At 33.7% G+C, this 22,938-nt stretch overlaps 5 protein-coding genes across 8 annotated transcripts; 2 read left to right on the plus strand and 3 right to left on the minus strand.

Moving 5' to 3' along the window:
- Nucleotides 1–1,047: 1,047 nt before the first annotated feature.
- Nucleotides 1,048–7,042, plus strand: LOC105638066 (esterase/lipase/thioesterase family protein). Its single transcript, XM_012221788.4, has 13 exons — nt 1,048–1,297; nt 1,386–1,470; nt 1,568–1,638; nt 2,253–2,367; nt 2,517–2,596; nt 3,234–3,318; nt 3,419–3,499; nt 4,906–5,000; nt 5,185–5,235; nt 6,018–6,098; nt 6,424–6,496; nt 6,601–6,678; nt 6,773–7,042. The coding sequence occupies exons 1-13, from the start codon at nt 1,152–1,154 to the stop codon at nt 6,809–6,811; spliced, it is 1,080 nt and encodes a 359-aa protein (XP_012077178.1). The 5' UTR covers nt 1,048–1,151; the 3' UTR covers nt 6,812–7,042.
- Nucleotides 7,043–7,172: 130 nt separating this feature from the next.
- Nucleotides 7,173–10,001, minus strand: LOC105638075 (uncharacterized). Of its 4 annotated transcripts, none has more exons than XM_012221832.4 (5): nt 9,778–10,001; nt 9,532–9,592; nt 9,324–9,441; nt 9,040–9,192; nt 7,173–7,580 (listed from the first exon to the last, which is right to left on the minus strand). In XM_012221832.4, the coding sequence occupies exons 2-5, from the start codon at nt 9,537–9,539 to the stop codon at nt 7,341–7,343; spliced, it is 519 nt and encodes a 172-aa protein (XP_012077222.1). In that variant the 5' UTR covers nt 9,540–9,592; nt 9,778–10,001; the 3' UTR covers nt 7,173–7,340. The 4 variants fall into 4 exon arrangements, with proteins under 4 accessions (XP_012077222.1, XP_037493956.1, XP_020536682.1 ...); XM_037638028.2 differs by having other exon boundaries at nt 9,532–9,627; XM_020681023.3 differs by having other exon boundaries at nt 9,704–10,001.
- Nucleotides 10,002–10,086: 85 nt separating this feature from the next.
- On the plus strand, nt 10,087–12,107 carry LOC105638107 (uncharacterized). Its single transcript, XM_020681003.3, has one exon. The coding sequence runs from the start codon at nt 10,163–10,165 to the stop codon at nt 11,792–11,794; it is 1,632 nt and encodes a 543-aa protein (XP_020536662.1). The 5' UTR covers nt 10,087–10,162; the 3' UTR covers nt 11,795–12,107.
- A 196-nt stretch (nt 12,108–12,303) lies between these two features.
- Nucleotides 12,304–13,810, minus strand: LOC105638114 (Ubiquitin-like superfamily protein). The gene is made up of 4 exons (XM_012221855.4): nt 13,418–13,810; nt 13,197–13,302; nt 12,973–13,072; nt 12,304–12,611 (listed from the first exon to the last, which is right to left on the minus strand). Exons 1-4 carry the CDS (start codon nt 13,641–13,643, stop codon nt 12,516–12,518), a joined length of 528 nt encoding a protein of 175 aa, XP_012077245.1. The 5' UTR covers nt 13,644–13,810; the 3' UTR covers nt 12,304–12,515.
- Nucleotides 13,811–15,482: 1,672 nt separating this feature from the next.
- Nucleotides 15,483–16,437, minus strand: LOC105640479 (ethylene-responsive transcription factor ERF022). Its single transcript, XM_012224803.4, has one exon. It carries the CDS (start codon nt 16,402–16,404, stop codon nt 15,814–15,816), a length of 591 nt encoding a protein of 196 aa, XP_012080193.1. The 5' UTR covers nt 16,405–16,437; the 3' UTR covers nt 15,483–15,813.
- Between the last annotated feature and the right edge of the window lie 6,501 nt (nt 16,438–22,938).

Genomic DNA, 22,938 nt, shown 5'->3' on the forward strand with positions numbered 1-22,938 from the left:
CCTGAAATGGAGGGAATATTTAAGGAAATGCTGTAAATATTTTGAGAATTCAAAATTTCCAAATTTGATTTTTACAATTCAAAATTTTGATTGCCCCGCATTTATATTGAGTGCTAAGGGTTTTCAATAATATACGACCAAATTTAGTGAAAATTTGGGCCAAAATTTTTTGTTAAACCAACAATCTCCTCAACTTCTATAATATGGTTCCATATAAATTTCAACTAGACTTAGAACACATGTTTTTGTTTAGTTATCTTTTGTTTTCTGGCTTCTGTGGTCGTTTTTTTGCTCAATGATTTCATAATGAGAAGGCACAGGGCGACAATTGTGAAAATGAAAGGATTGTGGAGAGGTGCAACGAACAGTTTTCAAATATTGTGTCTCTTTATATTTCGAAATCTTTATTTGAAGAGGGAGAAAAAAAGATGCATAACCCTACAAATACACACTATCGTATGTAATAAAAACATAATGCTGATAGACAAAGATAATAAAATGAGCACACATTTATAAATTGAGCACATTTAAACGACTTAAGACCCTTATAGGCAAAATAAATATGTGTCAAATATATTTTTAATATGAACACATTTGTTAATTCTCAATAGTTTACAATTCTGTAATAAAATAAACATTGACTTTTACTTTGGAAACACAAGGGCATTAAATGTCCATTTTTTTTTTTGCCACTTTCTCTTGCTAACCGTGCACAATTAACACGGGGACTCAAATGAAATGAACGTATTTTAGTCTTTGAACAATTGCATCCTTTCTAAAATTTTTATTTTAAATAAATTTTTCTATATAAAAAGAATCCTGAAATAGAAATTTTCTCTAAATAAAAAATCACATAAAGTATTATCTCATTAAGTATTATTTCTTGACATTTTGTTGGAATCGAAACATGATACACGACATTTGCTAAATTGCCCCATTAATTAATTCACAGTCCAAACTTTACTTGTAGATATAATGGGCCGCGTTAGACTTTTAGCCGAGACAGAGATATATATTAGCCCATTGGTTTTATTATTTTTAAATTTATTTTTCCTTCAGTTTCTCTCACTTTCTTTTGCACATAGGACGATTATGAACAACTTGTTTTAGTTGTTACCTTTCACATTTGGTGATCGATCCAGAAAAACTGTATGGACAGAGAAATGGACTCTTCAAAGAATCTAACTTCACTTCCCGAAGAGGTCTTAGAAGGCGAGAAACAACAAGAAGAGGAAAGCCAAAAGCCATTTGTCTCCGCTTTTGATGCTGTTCCTCATCGCCCTCCTCCTCCTGCTCAGTAACTGCAAATTATTAATTAAGTATTGAATTCTTATTTCTTTTTCTGGTTGATTGAATCGAATTTTTCATTGAAAATGTTCTTGTAGGAGTTCTTTACAGAAGTACTCTCCTTTGGACTGGAAGGAGTTCTTTGATCGAGAACAAGATGTTTCAATTCCAAATAAAAATGATGTTAGTGTTGGTTTATGCTTTAACAGCAAATTTTATTTTTTTTCATTTGTTCTTATTATGTGTGATTGTTCTCTTCTAATTTTCTTTATCAATATAGGTATTTCATGTGTATATGGCAGGAACTGAAGGACCAGTTGTTTTCTGTCTTCATGGAGGTGGCTATTCTGGGTATGTTTGATAGTGTTTTTGCTCGGGTCATTTTATGATTTTCGATACCTTTTGAGAAAAAAAGAAAAAAACAAAGTGTAGTGCTTGAAGTGAGATAATTATTCTGTTTGCATTTTCTTTTTCTGTTGAAAATGCTTGAACTAATAAGGAGCTAACAATTATTTTCTTCTGCCAAAGAGTGTTTTTTTTTACATGTATATGGAACTTTCTTTTTTTTGGTATTGTTTATTGACAGTTATGTATCAATGCAGTTTCTTCTAGAATGTAGAACATAAAGGAGTTGATTAAACAAAAAATGATGTCAATGCAGTTTCTTCTAGAATGTAGAACATAAAGGAGTTGATTAAAAAAAAAATGATGTCAATGCAGTTTCTTCTAGAATGTAGAACATAAAGGAGTTGATTAAAAAAAAATGATGCCTCTTAATTAAGAAAAATGATGCATCTCTTGCAGATGGTAACAGATTTGGAGTTTGGGATTTGATACCTTGATTATATTCATTCTCTTGGGCTGTTTCTGCCCCTCAAATCAATTATATACACAGTTATTTATCATTTAAGAAAATGGTTTGTAAACTTTGTCATTCTGATTAATATAAATTACCACTGGGGCAGGCTTTCGTTTGCACTGTCAGCAAGTAAAATCAAGGAGAAAGTCCGTGTAGTTTCCCTTGACCTGAGAGGACATGGGAAAACATCCACAGAAAATGATCTTGACCTATCTATTGAGGTAGTAATGTTATATTCTGTCCGTATAATTTAATGACACTGTTTGTAACTAGTCATGTTTTTCAGATTTTATGTTCTGGAAAATTCTTTTCTAATATTCTTTTGTATTGTAATATATATGCTATCTTAAGCATCTTGTCATATGTGCAGACAATGTGCAATGATGTTTTAGCAGTATTGAAGGAAATGTATGGAGATTCTCCTCCCGCGATTGTGCTAGTTGGCCACAGGTTGTGCTCTTTCTGTATGTTAATTTGCTTGGAAGATTGATTTTTTAGTATTTTTAAGTTCATGTAAATTTGAAGTTAAAGAAAAGCAATAGCTAATCACTTCAATCTTTTCAACCATATTCCAAGTTTTCCATCCCTCCTCCAAACCCCCTCTTGCACTATGAATGCTGTTATATTGTGATGCTTAATATTATTGATATTTACAAGGTTTTTTTTTGGATGGGCTTGGTGTTATGGGAGAGAGGAGTGAGGCCAGATGATTGTCTAAAATATCACGTACTTTGAAATTTTAACAGATATTATTTCATTACTTTTAAGCATATGCCTGTTGTTGTAATGGCCTTTGCCAAACAACTATCAAGAAATGTTGTTAGCTGATCAAGGATGGGAATTGCGCAACTTCTATAAAGTTGTTATCTCTTAGTCAATAATTCTTGAATTGTTTAGTCCAACCATATCTCGTAAATTTTCCTTATATAAAATGAGGAAGCTATTTTGATATTGTGATTTTCATATTTCTTTTCTGTTTCTTTGGCAACTAAATTTGAAAATTTTTATTCTTTTATGCTTATATCTATTTCATAGTTTCCTCTATCTTTACTTCTGTTTTTTATTGTCCTCGCGTGATGGAACACAGCATGGGGGGCTCAGTTGCAGTGCATGTTGCTGCTAGGAAAGTGTTACCCAGCTTGCATGGGCTCGTTGTTGTTGATGTTGTAGAGGTCTGATTTTTAATAATAAAGTTTTAAGCGTTGCATCTGATGGTTTATTTCATATCGATCCTCTTTGAAGCTTTTGTTGTATAATGTGATGGAATTTCAGGGAACTGCTATGGCATCTTTGGTTCACATGCAGAAAATCTTATCAAACCGGATGCAACATTTCTCCAGCATAGAAAAAGCGGTATTCATAATTTCTTGGTCCCAATTATTTCCTATCTAGTAGTTCTTTGGATATCATGATTTGTTCGTACCTGTTTATTTCCGAAGTTGTAAAATTGAGAATCAAAATTCTAACTTTATGAATCAAGAATCAAATTATATTGTAATATTTAGTTCAAATTCTCTTATCAGTTAGAAATGGCACAGGCGTTGTTCAATGAAATCTTTTCACTAATATATAGAATTCTATGACCAATCAGGATTGTGAGTGCTTTTAGGGTGAATGATGCGGATCATAGTTGTAATTAGTTCTTCTTAGACCTGCATTACATGTTTAGTAAATTAATACTGAAATATATTCTCGTATAAATTCAATGACAGGACTATTTGAAATTCATATGATATCTGGAGTCTAGACATGTACAGAAAGACAGAATTTCTTTTTTTTTTTTTTTTTTTTTTACTAATACTTTTGTTGCTTTCACAATTTCACCTTTTAATAAGTTTCCTATGATTTATAGGTGTTTTTATGTTCTATATTTTATATAGAATGTTGCCAAAGTTTTTCTCTTTATGACCACTGTCATCTTTGCAAGCTCCATTTTTTCACTTTTTATTAGCTTTACTGTTTCCTTTGTTTTTTTCTTTGGAGAGGGAAGGCAGAATGAAGAAAAGGACAAGTGAGGAACAGAACTGAGGATAAGTAGAGGGGAGACAAAAGAAAAAAAAAGGGATTAAGGAGGAAGAAATTCAACTTTTCACTTATGATTAGCTCTAGTGGTTTCTTTTACCTTCAGAGAGAGAGAGAGAGAGAAAGAAAAATGAAAGAAAAGACAAGTGATGAATAGAAGTAAAGATAAGTGGGAAGATAATTTGAATTCTTACTTGAATGACTCCCTAAAAAAATAATCGTTTTCCTGATCCCTATGAAAAAGGTTAATCATTTAGGTATTGCATCAATTATTTGTGGATTACTTGCATGTGTTTGTGTTAGCTTATCCATTTACCTGTATCCAATAGTTGGTCCTTTTTAGCGAAGTCTGAAATTTAAACATTAGATGTGGTCATGCAGCTAGTAGCGGATCTAGAATATTTTTTTCTGGGGTCAATATAAATTTTATTGACAAAAGGGGGGTAAAAATATAAATTAATTGAATTTTATGGATTAATTTTGACAAATATACATATTTATATTAGAAAATTCCAAAAAAAAAAAAAAAAAAAAGAAAAAAAAAGAGGGGTCAATTATTGACCGCTCTTTTTACTAAGTGGATCTGCCACTGCATGCAGCTAGCTATATATACCTCCATCTAACACCTGTACCCAAGTCTGAACAATACAAGTTTTAGGCTGATAATTTCCCAGTGAAGCTTATGCATGCTAATGAAGTAAGCGCTAATGAATTGGAAACTAATGTTTTTGCACCAGATAGAATGGAGTGTCAAGGGGGGTGTTTTGAGAAACATAGATTCTGCCCGTATATCTGTGCCCACCACTTTAAAGTATGATGATTCAAAGAAATGGTATGTACTTCTACCACAGTATGTTTGACCCACGGGAATATTCTTCCTTTGAACTTGTAACCAATTGCTACAATATAACATTCTAGAGCTTATAAATTGTTTATGAGCAGTTATTGCTTTTAATCTTAAATAAGCTTACAAAATGGCAGCTTGACTAACAAGGAGTTATTATTTTGTGCTGCAGTTATGTTTATCGATCACGTCTAGAGGAAACAGAACAATATTGGAGAGGATGGTATAACTTATTGTGCAATTCGTGTCCACTTCTATAAATTGTTTTATGATGATTACTTAATAATAGTTATATGATAAAAGCCAAATTCTTTTAGTGTGCAACCTGATTACAATTTTCAATTTCAGTGCTAAATGTGGAATGCAATTTTCTCACCTAGTGTCTTAAATATCCTTTATAGCATACACAGTTTCTGTTTAATTTTGAACTTGCTGAAGATCAAAGATACTTTACATTGCCTTGAGCATACTGATTATTGAACCAAAGAATTCTAGTTTAATTTCAAAATTAAGATATATTATTTTTGCTGTTCAATGGATGGGGAGGTCAGCACTTGAACCTTGACAGCTTATACTACAGCTTACTAGGTTACTTGCATAGTTGATTGTCATGTTGAAAAATTATTAATAAAAGAAAAGTAGCCATAGACGTATCTAGTTAAAAACTGTAATTAAGTAATTATGCATGTTCAAGTGTTATTTATTTCTTATATTTTCTATTGTTTTATTTTTGTCTTTAATTTTTTATATATTTACCAAGTGATGTACGCGATCAAACAAATAGGTTACAATTTTCAACCATCAATTAATGAAAAATATAATATTAGAATCTTGAAGTTTTGTAATTAATTGAAATAGTATCAAGATGAAATTAGACGGTGTTATAGAGGAAAAATTTGAGCATTTTAGGAATATAAAAGAGCTTTATTATCCTTTTTTGCCTGTCCATATAGGCATTTCCAATTCAAATATGTTGATGAATAAGCTACTTTGCATATCGTGCAGGTATGAAGGCCTTTCAGAAAAATTTCTGTCATGTCCTGTTCCAAAGCTCTTGCTTTTAGCAGGAACGGATAGACTGGACAGGTTAGGTTCAAGATTGTCTTAAATGGTGTTATTAAATAAGTTTGCATGTAAAAAAAAAGAAAAATGGACCATGATGGAATCATTGGTGAATAACAGGTTTTTGAGATGTAGCTAATGAAGTTTATGTGATCATGCAAGTTGTCATGTTATTAGCTGCCTTTACATATCAAATCTTGAATTTCATGGCACTAAGTATCTGAAAGGTGTTTTTACTTGGGATACATCCAGCAATTTTGCTAGTAACAAGCACTCAGTGTAATTGATTGTGGAACGATGGGAATTGGCAAGTTTATATTCTGATACTTTATTTCTGTTTTCATGACAGAACTCTTACAATTGGCCAAATGCAAGGGAAGTTCCAAATGGTAGTTGTCAGACACACTGGGCATGCTATACAGGTCAGCATCAGTTACTGTACATTCATAAGACATTTTAATTTCCTTAAACTTTCTTTTTTATTTTTTATTTTTAATTTCGGCTGGTGTACTCCAAATGATTGCAGGAAGATGTACCTGATGAATTTGCAGCATTGGTACTCAATTTTATATCTCGCAACCGTATAGGCCCTCATGGAGTCGAGGTTAGTGCCACTACTCTTAATTGCACAAATTAAATCACCAAACAGAGTGCTTATTTGGAGTACCCTCTAATATGAAATGTAAATTCTGTTGCAGATACCTGGACTCCTACGGCCATCACAGCCACAGCATTGAATCATGTTGGATAAATTAGTTGACAGCACTCTGTTGTGGAGAATTTATGGATTTGTGAATCATATGTTGGATAAAAAAGGGCGACCGGTGAAATCATATATTGGATATTAGTAAATACGTTTAGAGGTTTTCCTTTGTGAAATCTTGCTAATTCCTGAATTAACTTAGGCTTGTAGATTTTGAAGTGATATTACAAGCAATTATATAATTACAATGATGTGTTTGTCAGAATCTGCTCTGGTTGAATATCGAATTGGTTAGCCTTTTTTTTCTAGGTCAACTATGATCCTTTACAATGTGCATTGACATCAATTAGGGAATTTATTTGAAATTATATTTTTTTGGTTGAGGTATTCTCAAATTCACAACAAAGCAGGTTACTTAAATAGTTAAATCTATATCCATTAGTATGTATATATATCATACTAATTTGGAGAAAGGCTAAATTACATTTTAACTATATAATGCTAAGTATCTAATTTAGAATTTAAAAGTCATTACACTACCAAGGAAGACCAGCAGATTGGCATCAACTTATCTCCATTGGCTCCTGATCAGCATTTTCATTTTCTTTTCCCTCTTCATCAATCTGTGTCTCAACCGAAGTTTCGTTCTTGTCTTCATTTTGTTCCTCATTGCCAGTTTCTTCTTTATCCTCATCTATCCCATCTTCCGGTGTTGGTTTCTCTGGCCGTGGAAACACAGTTGTAACCAAGTCTAGTAGTTCTTCCACCCTGTCTCCCAAACGCTGATCAGGTTGCTCTATAAGCTGTCAAACAAAAGAAGCAAAAATTACTGATGCACTTGTAAAATATCACATATCTTAAGGATCACAAGCAACAATGGTCTTCCTGCTTGTGATTCTTGCAATTAGCACTTCCATCACACAAGCAAATGATAAAAGGAGATAATTACTTGTGGAAACAAAATTCTTGTGTTTGTCAGACATGTAACCTAAGCAAATGAAACACTCTACTAGATGCCTGTGAAACAAAAATATGCTTTAAAACCATCAGTAAAAGTCCTGTCACCTTATCCTACCAAGGGACAACTGCATTTACATAAAAAGGTTATCAGAAAGTCTTACAATTTTAAGGTTCACATTTCCCCTCACCACCCTTCATTTACAACATCTGATCCATGATGCATATCCAAAACTCATAAATAGAGTAGATTCAGGTCAACATTTGTTGTTAAATGGCCACTCTCCATAAAGCACGAGATTACAATTTGATAATTTGAAGAGGTTGATAATCCAAGGTAAATATGACAGTTTGATTCTCAACTAATGATTCATCTTGTTATGAGTTCTAGACTAATAATTTTCAAAACCAATCTCCCCTTGTTTTATTTCAGGCCGTCATCATATCAAAGCTTATCTGAAATATTCTGCAGCTGCTCACCAAATTTTACCAACAATTTGGCAATTGATTAATTAAAAGCATTGGAACATAATACTACCACTTCTATTTGGTAAAAATCGAATCGGATTAAAAATAAAAAGCGTGTTGCAAAAGGCTGGAGTTATTTATAACTGTCCATCTCTTTGTAGTTAAAATTAACATTTTGTCTCACTGTTCTCCTAATTTAATAATGTTAAGAGACTTCTAGCATCAAAACTTAATTAGGATAACAACCATATAAAATGTTTATAATTCATGTTCTTCACCTTAAAACCAAGCACCTTTATGAAAAGTAGAAAAGAAAGCAAGAATGATTATTTGGATTGCTTGACAAAAATCTACTCATATTCAAAAGAACTGATCTGCAGAATGATAATTATCTCCAGAACAAGACAATTGGACACTAGGATGACACCATAACCATACCAGGGAAGTAGGGTATGATGCATAATGCAGCTAATTCCCAGAGTTAAACAAATTTTGTGACTGTAAATGGAAAATAAGTAATAATTGATGCATGATACAAGACATTACAATCTACCATTTAAGAAGCCAAAAAAAATAAAAATAAAAATAAAAGGCAAGTTTCTAACATTTTCCCGATCCAAAAGACTAAACTAAAAAGCCATTCTACCCTCAAAACAGAGTCCAATAACCGAGAGCAGATATCCAAATGGGAGCTCCTACAGTAGCAAACAAGTAACACATATATGCAAATTGAGAAAATAACACAAAATACCTGACATTCATTCCTAAGCAAAATTTTCAGCAAACACACCATAAAAGGAGAGGTAGAAAGAGAGAGAATTATAATATTGGATTTACCGGCTCAAGTTCAACCAATTCATAAGGCACAATGTTAATGATATTGAGGATCTCAGCTTTTGCAAGTCTATACGGCTCACACTTTTCAAAAAATTCAGTGATTTGTTCTCTTGATTGCCAGCAAGCCGGAGTCTCTACCAAATAATCATAAACCTATAACAAAAACAACCAAAGAAATTAACAACCATTATGGTTTTATCTTCTTCCAGTCAATCCAAAGCCTACATGCCAAACTTTTCCACAATATAAAACTTATATATATATATATTACTGAAAAAAGAAACCTTGTACTCTGATTGTGATACTGGAGCAATAACCCTTGAAGAATCTTTTGAAGCACCTCTTGCCTTCAAAAATTCAAGTACTTCAAAATTGGTAAGTGCACCAGCATTGGCCTTTATTCTGCAAATGAGGCAAAAGTTTTTATGACAAGAACATATAAATCAAAATACAACAAAATAAAACCATGATAGTAGTTAGCTAAGCACATACATGTGCATTGGAGTATGATTCTTCAATTTCTCTGACAAAGGTCTTCAACACCAGCAGTAAACTTCACCAATGGAAACATATTGATTAGCTTTCTCTCTAAAAAAAAAAAAAAAAAGAGAGAGAAGAAATTGGATTTATAGCAATTTATCCAAGCCCACGATTCCAACCTCACCATATAACAGCAAAACGAAAGCTAAAGCAGCAAACTCAAAGCAACTAGATTCTAAGAGGACAAATGACGAACACCTGGTGACTGATAGGATGACGGCGAGTATTTTAGGGCTTCAAAGCGCCGAATAAAGCTGCCACCGACTCTCAGAAGATGAAAGAGCTTCCTTTTGTCGTCAAATACTCAACGACGGTGAAATCGGAGACAGGTTTTTGAAATCTCCGTTGATTGATAAAGGCGAGAGGAGCAGTAATATGGAGTGTTCAACGTGAGTGAAGCTTTCATAAAGTAACAAAGCTACAAAATTTTTTTAATAAATAAGAGCGAGAAAGGATAATACAGTCATTTCGTTGGGTGTATTTAACAAAGTACGAGTGGAAATAGCGAAAAGCTTTCTGCGTATAGAAACTCTCTCTCTTTGATAAAACCCCAGCAAGTACCTCTGAAATCCAAATACTGACTATGAAAATCTCAAACCCTTCTAAGAGGAATATCAGGTACTTCTCAAACCCTAATTACTTTTTATTCTTTCATTACAAACTAAAACATTTTAATCCTCCTAAAACCCTAATTTGTGCTGCCTCATTCGGGTGTCCAATTTTGAGTTCATATTTCTTAAACCCCACTTCATATTCTTTAATTTTCATAACTGGGTTTTGTTCATTTTCTGAAACTTACCAATCTTCTCATCCTCTTTACATGTGTAAATGTAATGGTTATAGAAGTTTATCTTCATTTTCCTCAAATGGATTGCCTTCCCTTAGTTCTCTGATATACCCACATTCTCAAGCGTTACAAGTTTTAGGCTTTAGTAGATGTAATATTAGATATATCGGTTGTGCAAGTCAAATTTTGAATCTTGATTTGATGAAGTCTATGGCTCATGGTTGCTTTCGGCTTTATTCAGTGTCATCTACTGATGCTTCTCGGTATAAAAAATTGGGTACTGGTGAGCTTAGACCAAAAGCGACTGCAAAACAAGTTTCAGAGATTGTTAATTGGCTAACAAAAGACAAGGATGATTGGGAATCTAAGTTGAAAGTTCTCAATGTAAGACTATCTATTGCCTCGGGTATTCATGTTTTTGAAGTTTTGAATAATAAGAAAAAGTCTGCATTGCAGTTCTTTCATTGGATTAGAATTTGGCAGCCAGAATTGGGAATGAACTCTGATATTTGTAGTTTGGTTGTTGATAATTGTGGGCGTTTAGGTCATTACAATGCTATGCAATGTCTTCTGAATGATTTTAAGCTGAACAGATTGTCCCTAACTAAAAAGGCATTTGAGTTCTTACCTGTTATGGCTGCAAATGAGGAGTTGCTAAGGAAATCAACACAGAGTGTGATTGATATGTTACATGAAGTTGGGGGGACATGTTATGGTACTGGAGTTTACTCATTGGTCGAACTTTTCTGTGTTTTGGGATCCTTTGACATGGCGAAGTTTGTGATCGAGACAACTGAGAGGAAGTTGTCTTACTATGGTGTTTTCATTCGGGAAATGTGTAGGAGATGTGATTTTGAAGGAGCAGGAAATATGATGGATGAGATGAGGATGGCAGGCTGTGAGCCAAATGCCCAAATTTACAATTACATAATTAGTTGTTTGCTAAGGAATGGTAAGAAAGATGATGCTTGCAAATTGTTTCAGGAAATGAAAGAGAAGAATTGTCCTCCTGATGCATTAACATTTGAAATATTTATACATGACTCTTGTAAAGATCACAAGTTTGATATCGCTTTTGAATTTTTTGATGAAATGGTGTCGAGGGGTCTTGAGCCTCGGCTTTCAACACATGCTGTATTTATCAAGGGATTCTTCAACTCACAGCAGTACGGGGAGGCATACAAGTATGTTGTGGGCTCAGATGATAAGTATTCAGCCAGTATGAATTACACCTTGCTTGCAAGCCTTCATCAGAAGAGGGGAAATCTGGTTGCTGCTGAAAATATTCTTTCTGAAATGATTAAGAAGGGTCTTAGACCTCATTTTAAAGTGTATATGAAAGTCTTAAAGAACCTCGGGAAGTCAGGCGACGAAAAATTGGCTTTAGATTTGCAACAGAAGTTTTTCCAGCTTGAACATAGAGCTTAGTACAAGTATCACATGGGTTTTTTTTATATTTTTAATTGTAGCAATTAGTTTGCCCTGTGACTGACTAAGTTGTTTAATTGTAATTGACACATGTAAAGGGTAGTCAAGGTTTAAATTTTGATTAGGAGTTTGTCTTAACCAGATCTATAAGCTAAGCTTTGTAGAATAATGGCAGTGAATCAGCATAGGCATGGGCTAAAGTTGGGTGCCTAACAGAAAAGCACACTTGTATCCTTTTTTTATTTTTTTTATTTTTTATCTCTTTATATGAATGAGATGGCAAGAGCTCCTGTTGAGTGAGCATTTCTGCAAACACTTCCCTCTTAATTCTTATCTCTTAGTTTCATTATCAGCCTCAAATTGATCGGTTTTATTGGTTAGCTTATTTCAAAAGGTAGCAGAGTAGAGAATTAGAATATCAAATTTTAGTTTTCTGATCTGCAGACCCAACAGGTATTCAGCACAAGTTTTTCAATGCGAAATTATGTGGATTCCGAGCAACATAATAATGACTCAGTAATGAAATATTTTGGATTTGAAGATAATCTTTAAATACCCTACAAAACATTTTTGCATTGCATAGACAAGCAAGTTAATCATCAGCATCTCAGGTCCAACGATGCTGCTGTTTAACTAACGAAGGCACAAACATAAGAAAAGAAGATTCAGGTGAGAACGTCACAGCTGCAGCATCATTTCGTGAAGCAAAAGAATCCAGTCCTTAGGCACGATTGTTGAGGCCATGAAAGAAACGGTGTTTCCTCCGCTTGGAATGCCTTGCCGAACCCTTTGACATGACATAGGGCACAAATTGCACCTGCATACAACCAACGTATACCTCATCATGTACTCTAATGCCATATAGAGCCAGCCCTTTCATTTACTTTTTCTAACAAATGCATATCTTCCATCGGAAAAGAGAAGCAATCAGACGAATCAATTTCATAAGATTAGAAAAATGAATCGTTTAATAAAAATGAGTTAGCTAGGCTATGCAAGAAATTAGATAACTGAAGACAATGGAACCAAAAGCCATTATTTCAACTGGTTTGGTGAGATTTCCCTGAGACTTTCAAGTTTATTATCAGCAATGGGTTTCTAATTTGAAGTATGTCTATGACCCATCTTGGATTGCTCAATCACAAAGCTCAACTAATTGCAACTAGTAGAACAAAAACCTGAGAATTGTTGCGTATGCCAAAATCTTGAAGTGCAGAGTTGTCATCAAGAAGCTTTTGATTGCAGAAGGAAAGGGCAAAATTGGTCCAGACATGCTTCCTGCAAATCCAAAATCCTCAATCACAGGAGAAACCATGTATTAGACAGTGGCCAAGCTCAATAGATTCTTGGTTGCTCTAACAAAGAGAACAGGAAGAGAGTTTCTTCAAAAACATTAGCTTACCATGAAATATGTCGATGACCCATCTTGGATTGCTCCATTTCAATAATTTTCTTCTTAATTGCAAGCTTCAAATCCTTAACAGTCGCCGAATTCATCAGCGCCACATCTTTAGCAACGCAAAAAAAAAAAAAAAGAAAAATCTATTAAGTAACTGTTACGGCTCGCATATTAATTGTTTGTTATAATGCCAACAAGAGAAGAGAGTATAGCTTATTGAGTACCAAAGGAGGTGCCGTCCAGTTTGAGGACGGAGATTCGCATGGCGCTGCCTAATTCAAGGCTGATGAGAGTATCGACGTCGGATAAGGATGGTTTTTTGGGAACATCGGCAAGAATTGGATCGTCGAGGAGAGCTGCAAGTGTTGACTGTAATTTGGCCTTCTTTACATTGTTGATGTTGTACCCAATATCCTCTTCTCCCTTGGATATCGATTCCATAGTCGTCATCGTTTCCCCTCTCTGATTGAAAAAGGTGCGACGTCCGAACGCTGGAGGGTTCGTCTGTGACTCAGTCTGCCAAGACGGCTCGCTGCATCCACAACTCGTTGCTTGTTGCAGCCTTGTGTCGCAACAATGCGATACTACGCGTCACAGCCATAAACTCGCCAAGACGACACCTTCCAATTTTAAGCAAAAGAAGTCATAACGCCAAGTCGTTTGTCACACCCTGCATGGGACCAAAACACAATTTAAATAGAATTAAAATTTTTTTCAAAAATTCACCTCTAAAATTTCTTAACATTTTTCAATTTTATCCTTTAAAATAGTGTACTTTTTTAATTTTGGCCCTCCTAACTTTAAAAAAAAATAAATCGCCTTTTATGACTCTTCCATTGGCTCCTCTCGGTATAAAAAAATTAATCCAACCAAGTCGAAAAGAGTTTACATTAGAATTTAATTTAAAAATTATAATCCTCAATCAAATTAAAATCAAATCTAGAATAGTAAGTTTACATTCTAGTCATTCTCTTAAAGATTTCAAGAACAAAATGAACGTGAAAATCCTGAATTCAATAATCAAACTAGGGAAATTTACGATTTTATGGTTTGTGAAACACTACTAATATGTCTTTGTTTTTTAGAAAATAGATTAAAATTTTCTTATAGCTTACTTCCATCAAACTTTAAACTTTTTCTATTCTATTTTTGCATCTTTTCTTTAAGTATCTTATGAAATGGCGAAAATAATCTTTCTATTTTTAAAAACACAGAAACAGATTTAGTTGTAATTTTTCTTTAAGTATCTTATGAAATGACAGAAAATAATCTTTCTATTTTTAAAAACACAGAAACAGATTTAGTTGTATTTTTCAAATCATAAAGATTGTATTATAATTTTTCTGATATAAAATTTTAGTATCTCTCGTTTGACCTTTATTTTTTTTATTAACTTAACGAAATATATGCAAAAATTGAAAAAAAATGACTTAACGAAAGTAAAATATAAAGAAAAATTAAGATGTTTTAGAAAATATAAGTACAGATTAATTATATTTAGCAAATTATACTGTGATTTCCCTATCAAACTAGATTGATAGTGACTTTTCTAAACCTTAAGGCTAAATCAAATTGAAACCTCAGGAATCGATTTCCATATAGGCTATTAGGGTGCTGATCCCAAAAGAAACTTACCTAAAATTAGAGATTCAAGCAATCTGACAGCCCCTATATGGTACTGACAAATGCAGGTCTGGTGGAATAGCACTTTCTGTATTAAATAAACATCCCCATCCGGTGAGTCGAAAAAGTAATTAAGCCCAGGGGCCACGCCATTGGAAAATTTTGGTTCTCTTCTTCTTGTCATAAAAAGTAAATAATACCAGCGCCGCTTGATTCAATAATTGGACTCGGACTGAGGATTGGGTGAAAAGTTTTAGATTTGAATCGTGTTATTTAAAAGCGTTTTTATCAATTTAATAAATATAGAAGAGTATTATTTCTGTTGTGTTTAAGTATACTGAATCTCATTAGGTAATCGTAAAATTAAATCAGGGTTGACATTTTAAAAAAGATTTTCAACGAAAGAAATAGTTTTTCACAAGACGGTTAAAAATTATTAAATAAAAACTATTAAATATATTGACTCTGAGGTCTCCTTTTTTGTGGTTATTTTTTCTTATCTACCAATCTCCTTCTCATAATTGAGGTTTATATATAAGTTAAGTAATGCAACTTCCTCTTATTTATTACATTATTGTTTCCTAATGTCATAATCACTTCATCTTTTGACTATATTAAAAAAATTATGAATTGCTCAAATTGGAAGCAGTCTACATGAACTCAAAATAGAAAAATTATTCAAACATTTTATATATTATCTTTAACATAATATCACATTTAGGCTCTATAACACATTTTACATACCGGAGCAAAGCCGGAAACTATCCCTTCTCTTCAAAGTGACTTCGCCACTGATTACACACTAAAAGAGCTAATTAAATAAATATATATAAAAAAAAAAACTCCTCCAATGCTTAAAATAGAGCCTAATAATTACATCTTTAACGATTAAATTATTTGTTTTCTCTAATCAAAAGAATTTTGATACTTGCTTTTATGAATACAGTGTGTTAATTTTTAAGTATATAATATTTAATCTCCATTAATTACTTATTAATTAGTAATTCCAAATGGAAGTATCTTCAATTTCCTCTAACTCATTGAAATCAAAATCAACATTCTCCCAAGCTGTAGACTCTGCTAATAATAGAGCCCCAGCCAACTCCATCCACATCTTTGGTGAATCCAATGGCGTCTCATTAATAGCTTGAATTTGACTAGGCGAAAGCCCAATCCTTACAGGACCTAAACCATCGCCAACGCCACCACTACCTCCACCAGAGCCGCCGCAGCCACCAACCTCCGAACATTTTGTCGCCCTTATATTATTCCCAAACCTCATAGCCGCTTCTTGCGCTGCCATTTGCACATCCTCCGCACTAGAGCTCGCTGGCCTAGGTAAACTATCCACTAATTCCGGAAAGTTCAAGTGAGCTCCACTTCCTCGGAAATGCAATGCTGCCACATCATAAGCTGCGGCTGCCATCTCCGGTAATTCATAACTCCCTAACCAAATACGCGTTTTCTTACCTGGTTCCCGGATTTCAGACACCCATTTCCCCCATTTCCGTTGGCGGATGCCGCGATATCTTGAAGGAGGAAGGCCGGTGCGGCCACTGTCGACGGTGGTGGTATAGATATCTTCCATTGTAGTAGTTGAAGTAGCAAGAGTAGAGTATAGAGTATGGCTATATATAGAGATAAAGGGGATTATGGGACAGTTTGAAAAGAGGAGAAGAAGAGTAGCTTCCGTGTAAGTACGTAAGTGAGTGGGAAGATGCTGGCAGTGGCAATGCATTGCATGTACTCTTTTTTCTTTGGTCTTCCATGACACAACCATATGTTGCCACGTTGGCTCTTTTATTTAAAATAATAATTTTAATCAAAAAATTAATTACAATGCAAACGTATGCATATGTTGTCCTTAGTAGAAAACCAGGAAGGTCGTTGGATTTTTAATTATTACATTTTTTTTAAGAGGGTAATTATTACATTATAATTATTAATTAGGACCGTGAATATATGATTGATTGAAAAAGCTCTCGAATTCGAATTGCCTCGAAATTTTTTTATTCAGAAATTTGGTTATTTCACTTTCTTCAATTATAGTCTAATTCAAGATTTTAGTTTAGAAATTCAGAACTTTTCGTGATATAAATATGTAATTTATCTAATATTTTGATTTTTTTATTGTCAATATGTTATAGAGTGAAATAAAGAAAAAAAAAGATAAAAAATAAAAAATTATGTTTATGAACAAGTAAATAAATTAAAAAAAAAAACACATTCAAATATGATGATAAATCTAAAATTAATATATATATATATATATAATGGGATCGATATTCGGTTCTTGAGTTAATGCAATTCGATATTGTTGGCTATAATTTTCAATTTGGTTCTAAAAATTTAGAAGATTCTTCCGCGCCATGTTTCCTATACGTTGTCGTTCAATTATGGTGAACCCACATGCATAAAATACACTTTTCTTGCAACAATATTGCTTTTAATTTTTATGCAACTTTATATGAAATATTAATTATATAAAATTAAACTTTTATAAATTTTAAATTATTATATATAATTTTTAAAGCAATGAATTATATAAATTTTGACTTATCTATAGCTCCATCCACGCGCGAAATCAATAAATTATATAAATTTTTTAAAAAATCTTCCTATTTTATATTTTTTTTCTGAGTGAAATACGTCCATTTCAAGAAAATAATTATTTTCATTGGTTTATGTATCCACATTGCCACATCTGAATCTAGACTAATCACTTTAAAAAAAATGCATAAAGTGGAAAAAATAATTTTCATATTTTATAATTGTGGATATAAAAATCTATCCTTAACTTATTAAAACATTTCAATTTTCAGGAGAAAAAAAATTCTCAAAACATTTTGTATTTTATCAAGCGAATAAAAAATGTGAAATAATATAAAATTAATTATCAAACAATTGAACGGCTGTTTTAAAAATGAATCGAATTAGATAGGTATATTACGTAATTAATTATTTAAATTGTTATATTTTTCTTCAAAGAGAAACGGAAGTAAATTCATCCTTTTTTATTTGGTCAACATACCAATTAGTCTTTGTCCCATAATATTATTTTTTTCATTATGTCTAAAAAGTTTTTTACATTTAATATATTTTAATATTTAATTCCTGATATTACTATTAAATTATTATTTAATCCGCGACTTAACGGTAAAAATGGCACTTTTAAATGAATGATTAATTAATTTGAATAATTAAAACTCAAATTAATCAATATATTTACCAAATAGGAAGTATGAAATTATAATTAATGATTGAATATATAATTTAATCATAGACTTTGTTACTTTAATCTTGTGATATCTTCGACTTTTACTCTGACTCAATAAATAATTTAATTTATAAAATTACATATATTAAAGATACTTAAATTTACAAAATCATTTTATTGAACACTTCAACTTATAAATAAAATAAATTACACCTATTAAATAATTAAAAAAATATAAAAATTATTCTCCTAGATAAGATTAATATATAGCGCTCAATGACATGGACTAGTGGAAAGACATACGAGAGGTTAGGGGAGGGGAAGCGTAAGGAGGGTTACAATAATAAAAGTGTCATGTTTTGAAAGAGGTATATTAATGTAAAAGTAAGGACTGTTAATGTTTATTTTTTATGTTTGGGAAGACGTGAAGGAAGAGAGATAAAATTTATTTTTAGTTATAAATTAATTTAAATCTTATCTCTCCCTCCTTACGCCGAATTTCAGGTGTAAGAAAAATTAAAATTTGAAGAGGAAAGAACGACAAGACTCATCCTTATTTATTCTTACCTCTCTTTATCTCAATTCTTTTCAAACACGAATAGTTACGTTGCTTAGCACTCTTTATCTTATCTATCAATTCAAACAGGCTCTAAGAAATAAAGTCTTTTATAGGTTATACAATTGGCAATTAAGTTACCATGGTGGATGTCATCTCACTTGGTTTGGTTTCGTGTTCTCTTTCTTTTTGTTTTCTTTTTTCTTAAACTTACAAAAAAAAAGAAACGTGGAAAGCTTTATTTTCAATATCTAGTCCTGCTCTATTTTCAATTTTGTGTTTGTTCCATTTTGGAAGTATTAACAATGTTAATATAAGGTTGTGCTTGTATAAGAAACGCTAAGCCAGCCTCTAATTGCAACCTTTGCCGAAGTTCGAAGAACTCCCCTTGCGTCTCTGCCGCAACAAGGTTCACAGCTATTGCTCTCATTCCTTGGCTTATCCATTTCACTATATACTTTTCTAGAACTCTCCATCCAAGTGAATCCTATTTATCTTTTTACTTTCCATGTTGCTAGAACTAGCGGCTCTTGAATTGTTATCGTTGTATTTTGGGATACCATTAGATTTTTTAGGAATTTTCCTTTCTTGGCTCTGGTTTTGGGTTTGGTGGTGCCATAACTGTTGTTTAAATTGAAAATTTGAAGTTTTGAAGAAAATGGGTATTTGGGATTAAAGAAAAGCAAGCGGGATTTAATGGAGGAAGTTAAAACGCAATAGGTTGCCACATAAGATGCTCTTACGTGACCAATTCACTCATTTCTCGTGTATTTCACATTTCGTTTTCTAAGGTGGCAAGACATGCATAAGTAACAAAAAAAAAAAAAAAAAAAATTATCTAAAATAAAGAAAAAGATAATGGTTTACAGTGTTGTGTTGTTTATTAGAAAAGTGCATAATTTATACAAGTACAAGTATCAATCTCATCCTATAATTAAGCTATGTCAATCTCGTATTTATAGAAAGGATATACAATGACAGATGGTAAAGATAATTACAATTAACTGATTAATATTTTCCTTAATACTCCCCCTCAAGTTGGAGAGTGTATGTTTTGTATTCCCAACTTGCTTCTCAAGAACTGAAATTGTTCACGTCCCAAAGCCTTTGTGAAGATATCTGCTAACTGTAATCGTGTAGGAACATATTGTGGTTTGACCAATCCTGACTGCAACTTCTCTCTAACAATGTGACAATCTATCTCGATGTGTTTTGTTCGTTCATGAAAAACAGGATTCGCCGCTATATGTAATGCTGCTTGATTATCACAAAACAAAGATGCCGGCCCCGTCTGACTTACTTTTAGATCACGAAGCAAATAATGGATCCAAGTCAACTCAAGGCATGTATTTGCCATAGATCTGTATTCTGCTTCTGCCGAAGACCTAGAAACATTAGTTTGTTTCTTTGACTTCCATGAGATCAATGAACTTCCCAGAAATATGCAATAACCTGAAATGGAACGTCGTGTTGTACGACAACCAGCCCAATCTGAGTCACAAAAGGCTGACAATTTCAAATTATTTTCGCGCGGCAACAGCAAACCTTGTCCTGGAGTACTTTTAATATACTTTAAAACCCGAATGGCTGCTTCCCAATGTGGTTTTCTTGGTTCATGCATGTATTGAGATAATGTGCGGACAGAATAAACAATATCCGGTCTCGTTACCGTTAAATAGATCAACCGACCGATCAATCGTCTGTATCTTGTTGGATCATGTAATTTTTCTCCATCTGTGAGTGTTAATTTAACATTTTGTTCCATTGGGAAGCTCTCCGGCCGTGAACCTGTATGGCCAGAATCTTCCAAAATATCTAGCGCATATTTGCGTTGGGACATAAAAATACCCTTTTTAGAATGAGAAAATTCTATACCCAAAAAATAACCAAGCTTTCCCAGATCCTTGATTAAAAATTTCTTGAATAAGAATTGTTTAAGGGCCATGATTTCTTGCATACTATTCCCTGTCACAAGGATGTCGTCTACATAAATAAGTACTGCAGTGAAGGATGTATCTTGCTGTTTGGTAAATAAGGAGTAGTCTGCTTTTGACTGTGCAAAACCGGCGGATGCTAATGCCTCAGAAAAGGTAGAAAACCAATTACGGGATGCTTGTTTTAGCCCATAGAGGGACTTGTTGAGCCGACAAACCATGTTCTCCCCCTGTCGGCATAATCCGGGAGGCAGTTCCATGTAGACAATTTCCTGCAAATTTCCATGTAAAAAAGCATTTTGTACATCCAATTGATGAGTAAACCAATTTCTGGCAGCAGCAATAGTAAGTAAACAACGAAGAGTTGTCATTTTTGCTGTAGGAGAAAAGGTTTCCTTGTAGTCGAGACCTTCTACCTGTGTATATCCTTTTGCAACGAGGCGAGCTTTATATCGCTCAATTGTACCATCAGAATGATATTTTATTTTGTAAACCCACCTGCAGCCAATAGGCTTGTGACCGGGGGGAAGAGGAACAAGAGACCAAGTGTTATTGCGCTGTAATGCTTGTAATTCAGCATCCATAGCTGCTTGCCAATGAGGGATTTGGACAGCTTGGGAATAGGTGGTAGGTTCAACCTGGGATGTTATACTGGCTAAAAAAGCACGATGAGATAATGAAAATTGTGAAAGAGATAGATAATGAGACAGAGGATACCTTGTATTTCGACGAGGACTTGTGCGAGGGGATGAATGATTGACTGCAGCAGACATGAAGTACTCTTGATGCCAGGCTGGAGGTTGGCGGTCGCGAGTTGAGCGACGAAGATTTTGGAAATTGTCATTCAGTTGAGGTGGTGAAGAGCTGGAAGATTCTGACAAAGGGAAAGATTGCGGTGATGACGAAGTGGAATTAATGGGCAAAGGGCGGTTGTTTTGAGGAGATTGTGGAGATGTAGATGGCGCTGGAGATAAAGGAGAATCTTGTGGAGATGGAGATGGCGCTGGAGATAAAGGAGAATCTTGTGGAGATGTAGATGGCGCTGAATTATGCGGGGGTGGGGATGAATCTGACGTAATATGTGGTTGGGATATCTTGGATTCTGCTTCTGGGAAAATTGGCAATAAAGGAAAATTATGTGCCACAGGATTAGGAGAAGATTGTGATGACGGCATATTATTTGGAGACGCAAAAGGAAAAGTATCCTCTTGGAAGTAGACATCTCTGCTAATAAGGAATTTTTGTGTAGAGAGGTCATATAATTTATAGCCTTTTTTGCCATGAGGATATCCCATAAAAACGCACCGAATGGCACGGGGATCGAATTTTCCTTTTGGGTGAACGTTTGTTGCGTAGCACTGGCAACCAAAAATTCGCAAGTGATCAAGTGAGGGTGGCCTTTTGTAGAGCTTTTCATATGGTGATTGATTAGATAAAAGAGGAGTTGGAAGCCGGTTAATTAAATATACGGCTGTAAGAATACATTCCCCCCAGAATTTAAGAGGTACATGTGATTGAAAAAATAAAGAACGTGCCACATTTAGTATGTGACGATGCTTGCGTTCGACTACTCCGTTTTGTTGTGGAGTATAAACGCATGTATTTTGGAACTCGATGCCTTGATTGAGAAGGAAATTTTGTAAAGGCTGAAATTCACTCCCATTATCTGTGCGAATGATTTTAACGGAAGTGTTAAACTGTGTTTTTGTAAACTGAATAAATTTGATGAGTAAGTCGGATGTTTCTGATTTTTGTTTCATAAGAAAAACCCAAGTACAACGAGTAAAATCGTCAACTATGGTGAGAAAAAAACGTGCCCCAGAATGCGAAGGAATTTTATGAGGTCCCCATACATCGCAGTGTAATAATTCGAATGGAATTTTAGTTGTGATAGAACTAATTGGAAAAGGCAATCTCGTTTGTTTTGCAAGAGGACAAATACTACAATTATTGTGAAATGAGACTGTTTCTTTATTAATTGGTAATGAAGAGGAAAGTAATTTGAAGTGAGAAAAAGAAACATGTCCGAGGCGTGAATGCCATAAATCGGGACTATTTGAGACTTGGAAGGAAGCTGGAGAAATGGAATCCTGCATCATGTAATAGAGTCCCCCATGTTGTTTACCCCAGCCAATCATCTTCCCCGTCGTTAAGTCCTGCAAAATACATGAGTCAGGAAAAAAAGTGACAGAACAATTAAGATCTTTTGTAATTTTGCTGGCTGATATTAAGTTTAAACGAAAAGTGGGTACGCATAGGACATTTTTGAGTGTTATATCCTGATTGAAAACCATGTTGCCAGTGTGTGTAATCGGCGCAGATGTGCCGTTTGGTAAATTTACTGTGTGAGAGAAAGATGGTTGACGTTTTGACAAGAGGGAAGGGTGCGACGTCATGTGATCGGTGGCACCACTA

The sequence above is a fragment of the Jatropha curcas genome, chromosome 9 (genome assembly GCF_041381405.1).
Source record: "Jatropha curcas cultivar XTBG-Jc1 chromosome 9, XTBG_Jcur_1.0, whole genome shotgun sequence".
NCBI lineage: Eukaryota > Viridiplantae > Streptophyta > Magnoliopsida > Malpighiales > Euphorbiaceae > Jatropha > Jatropha curcas.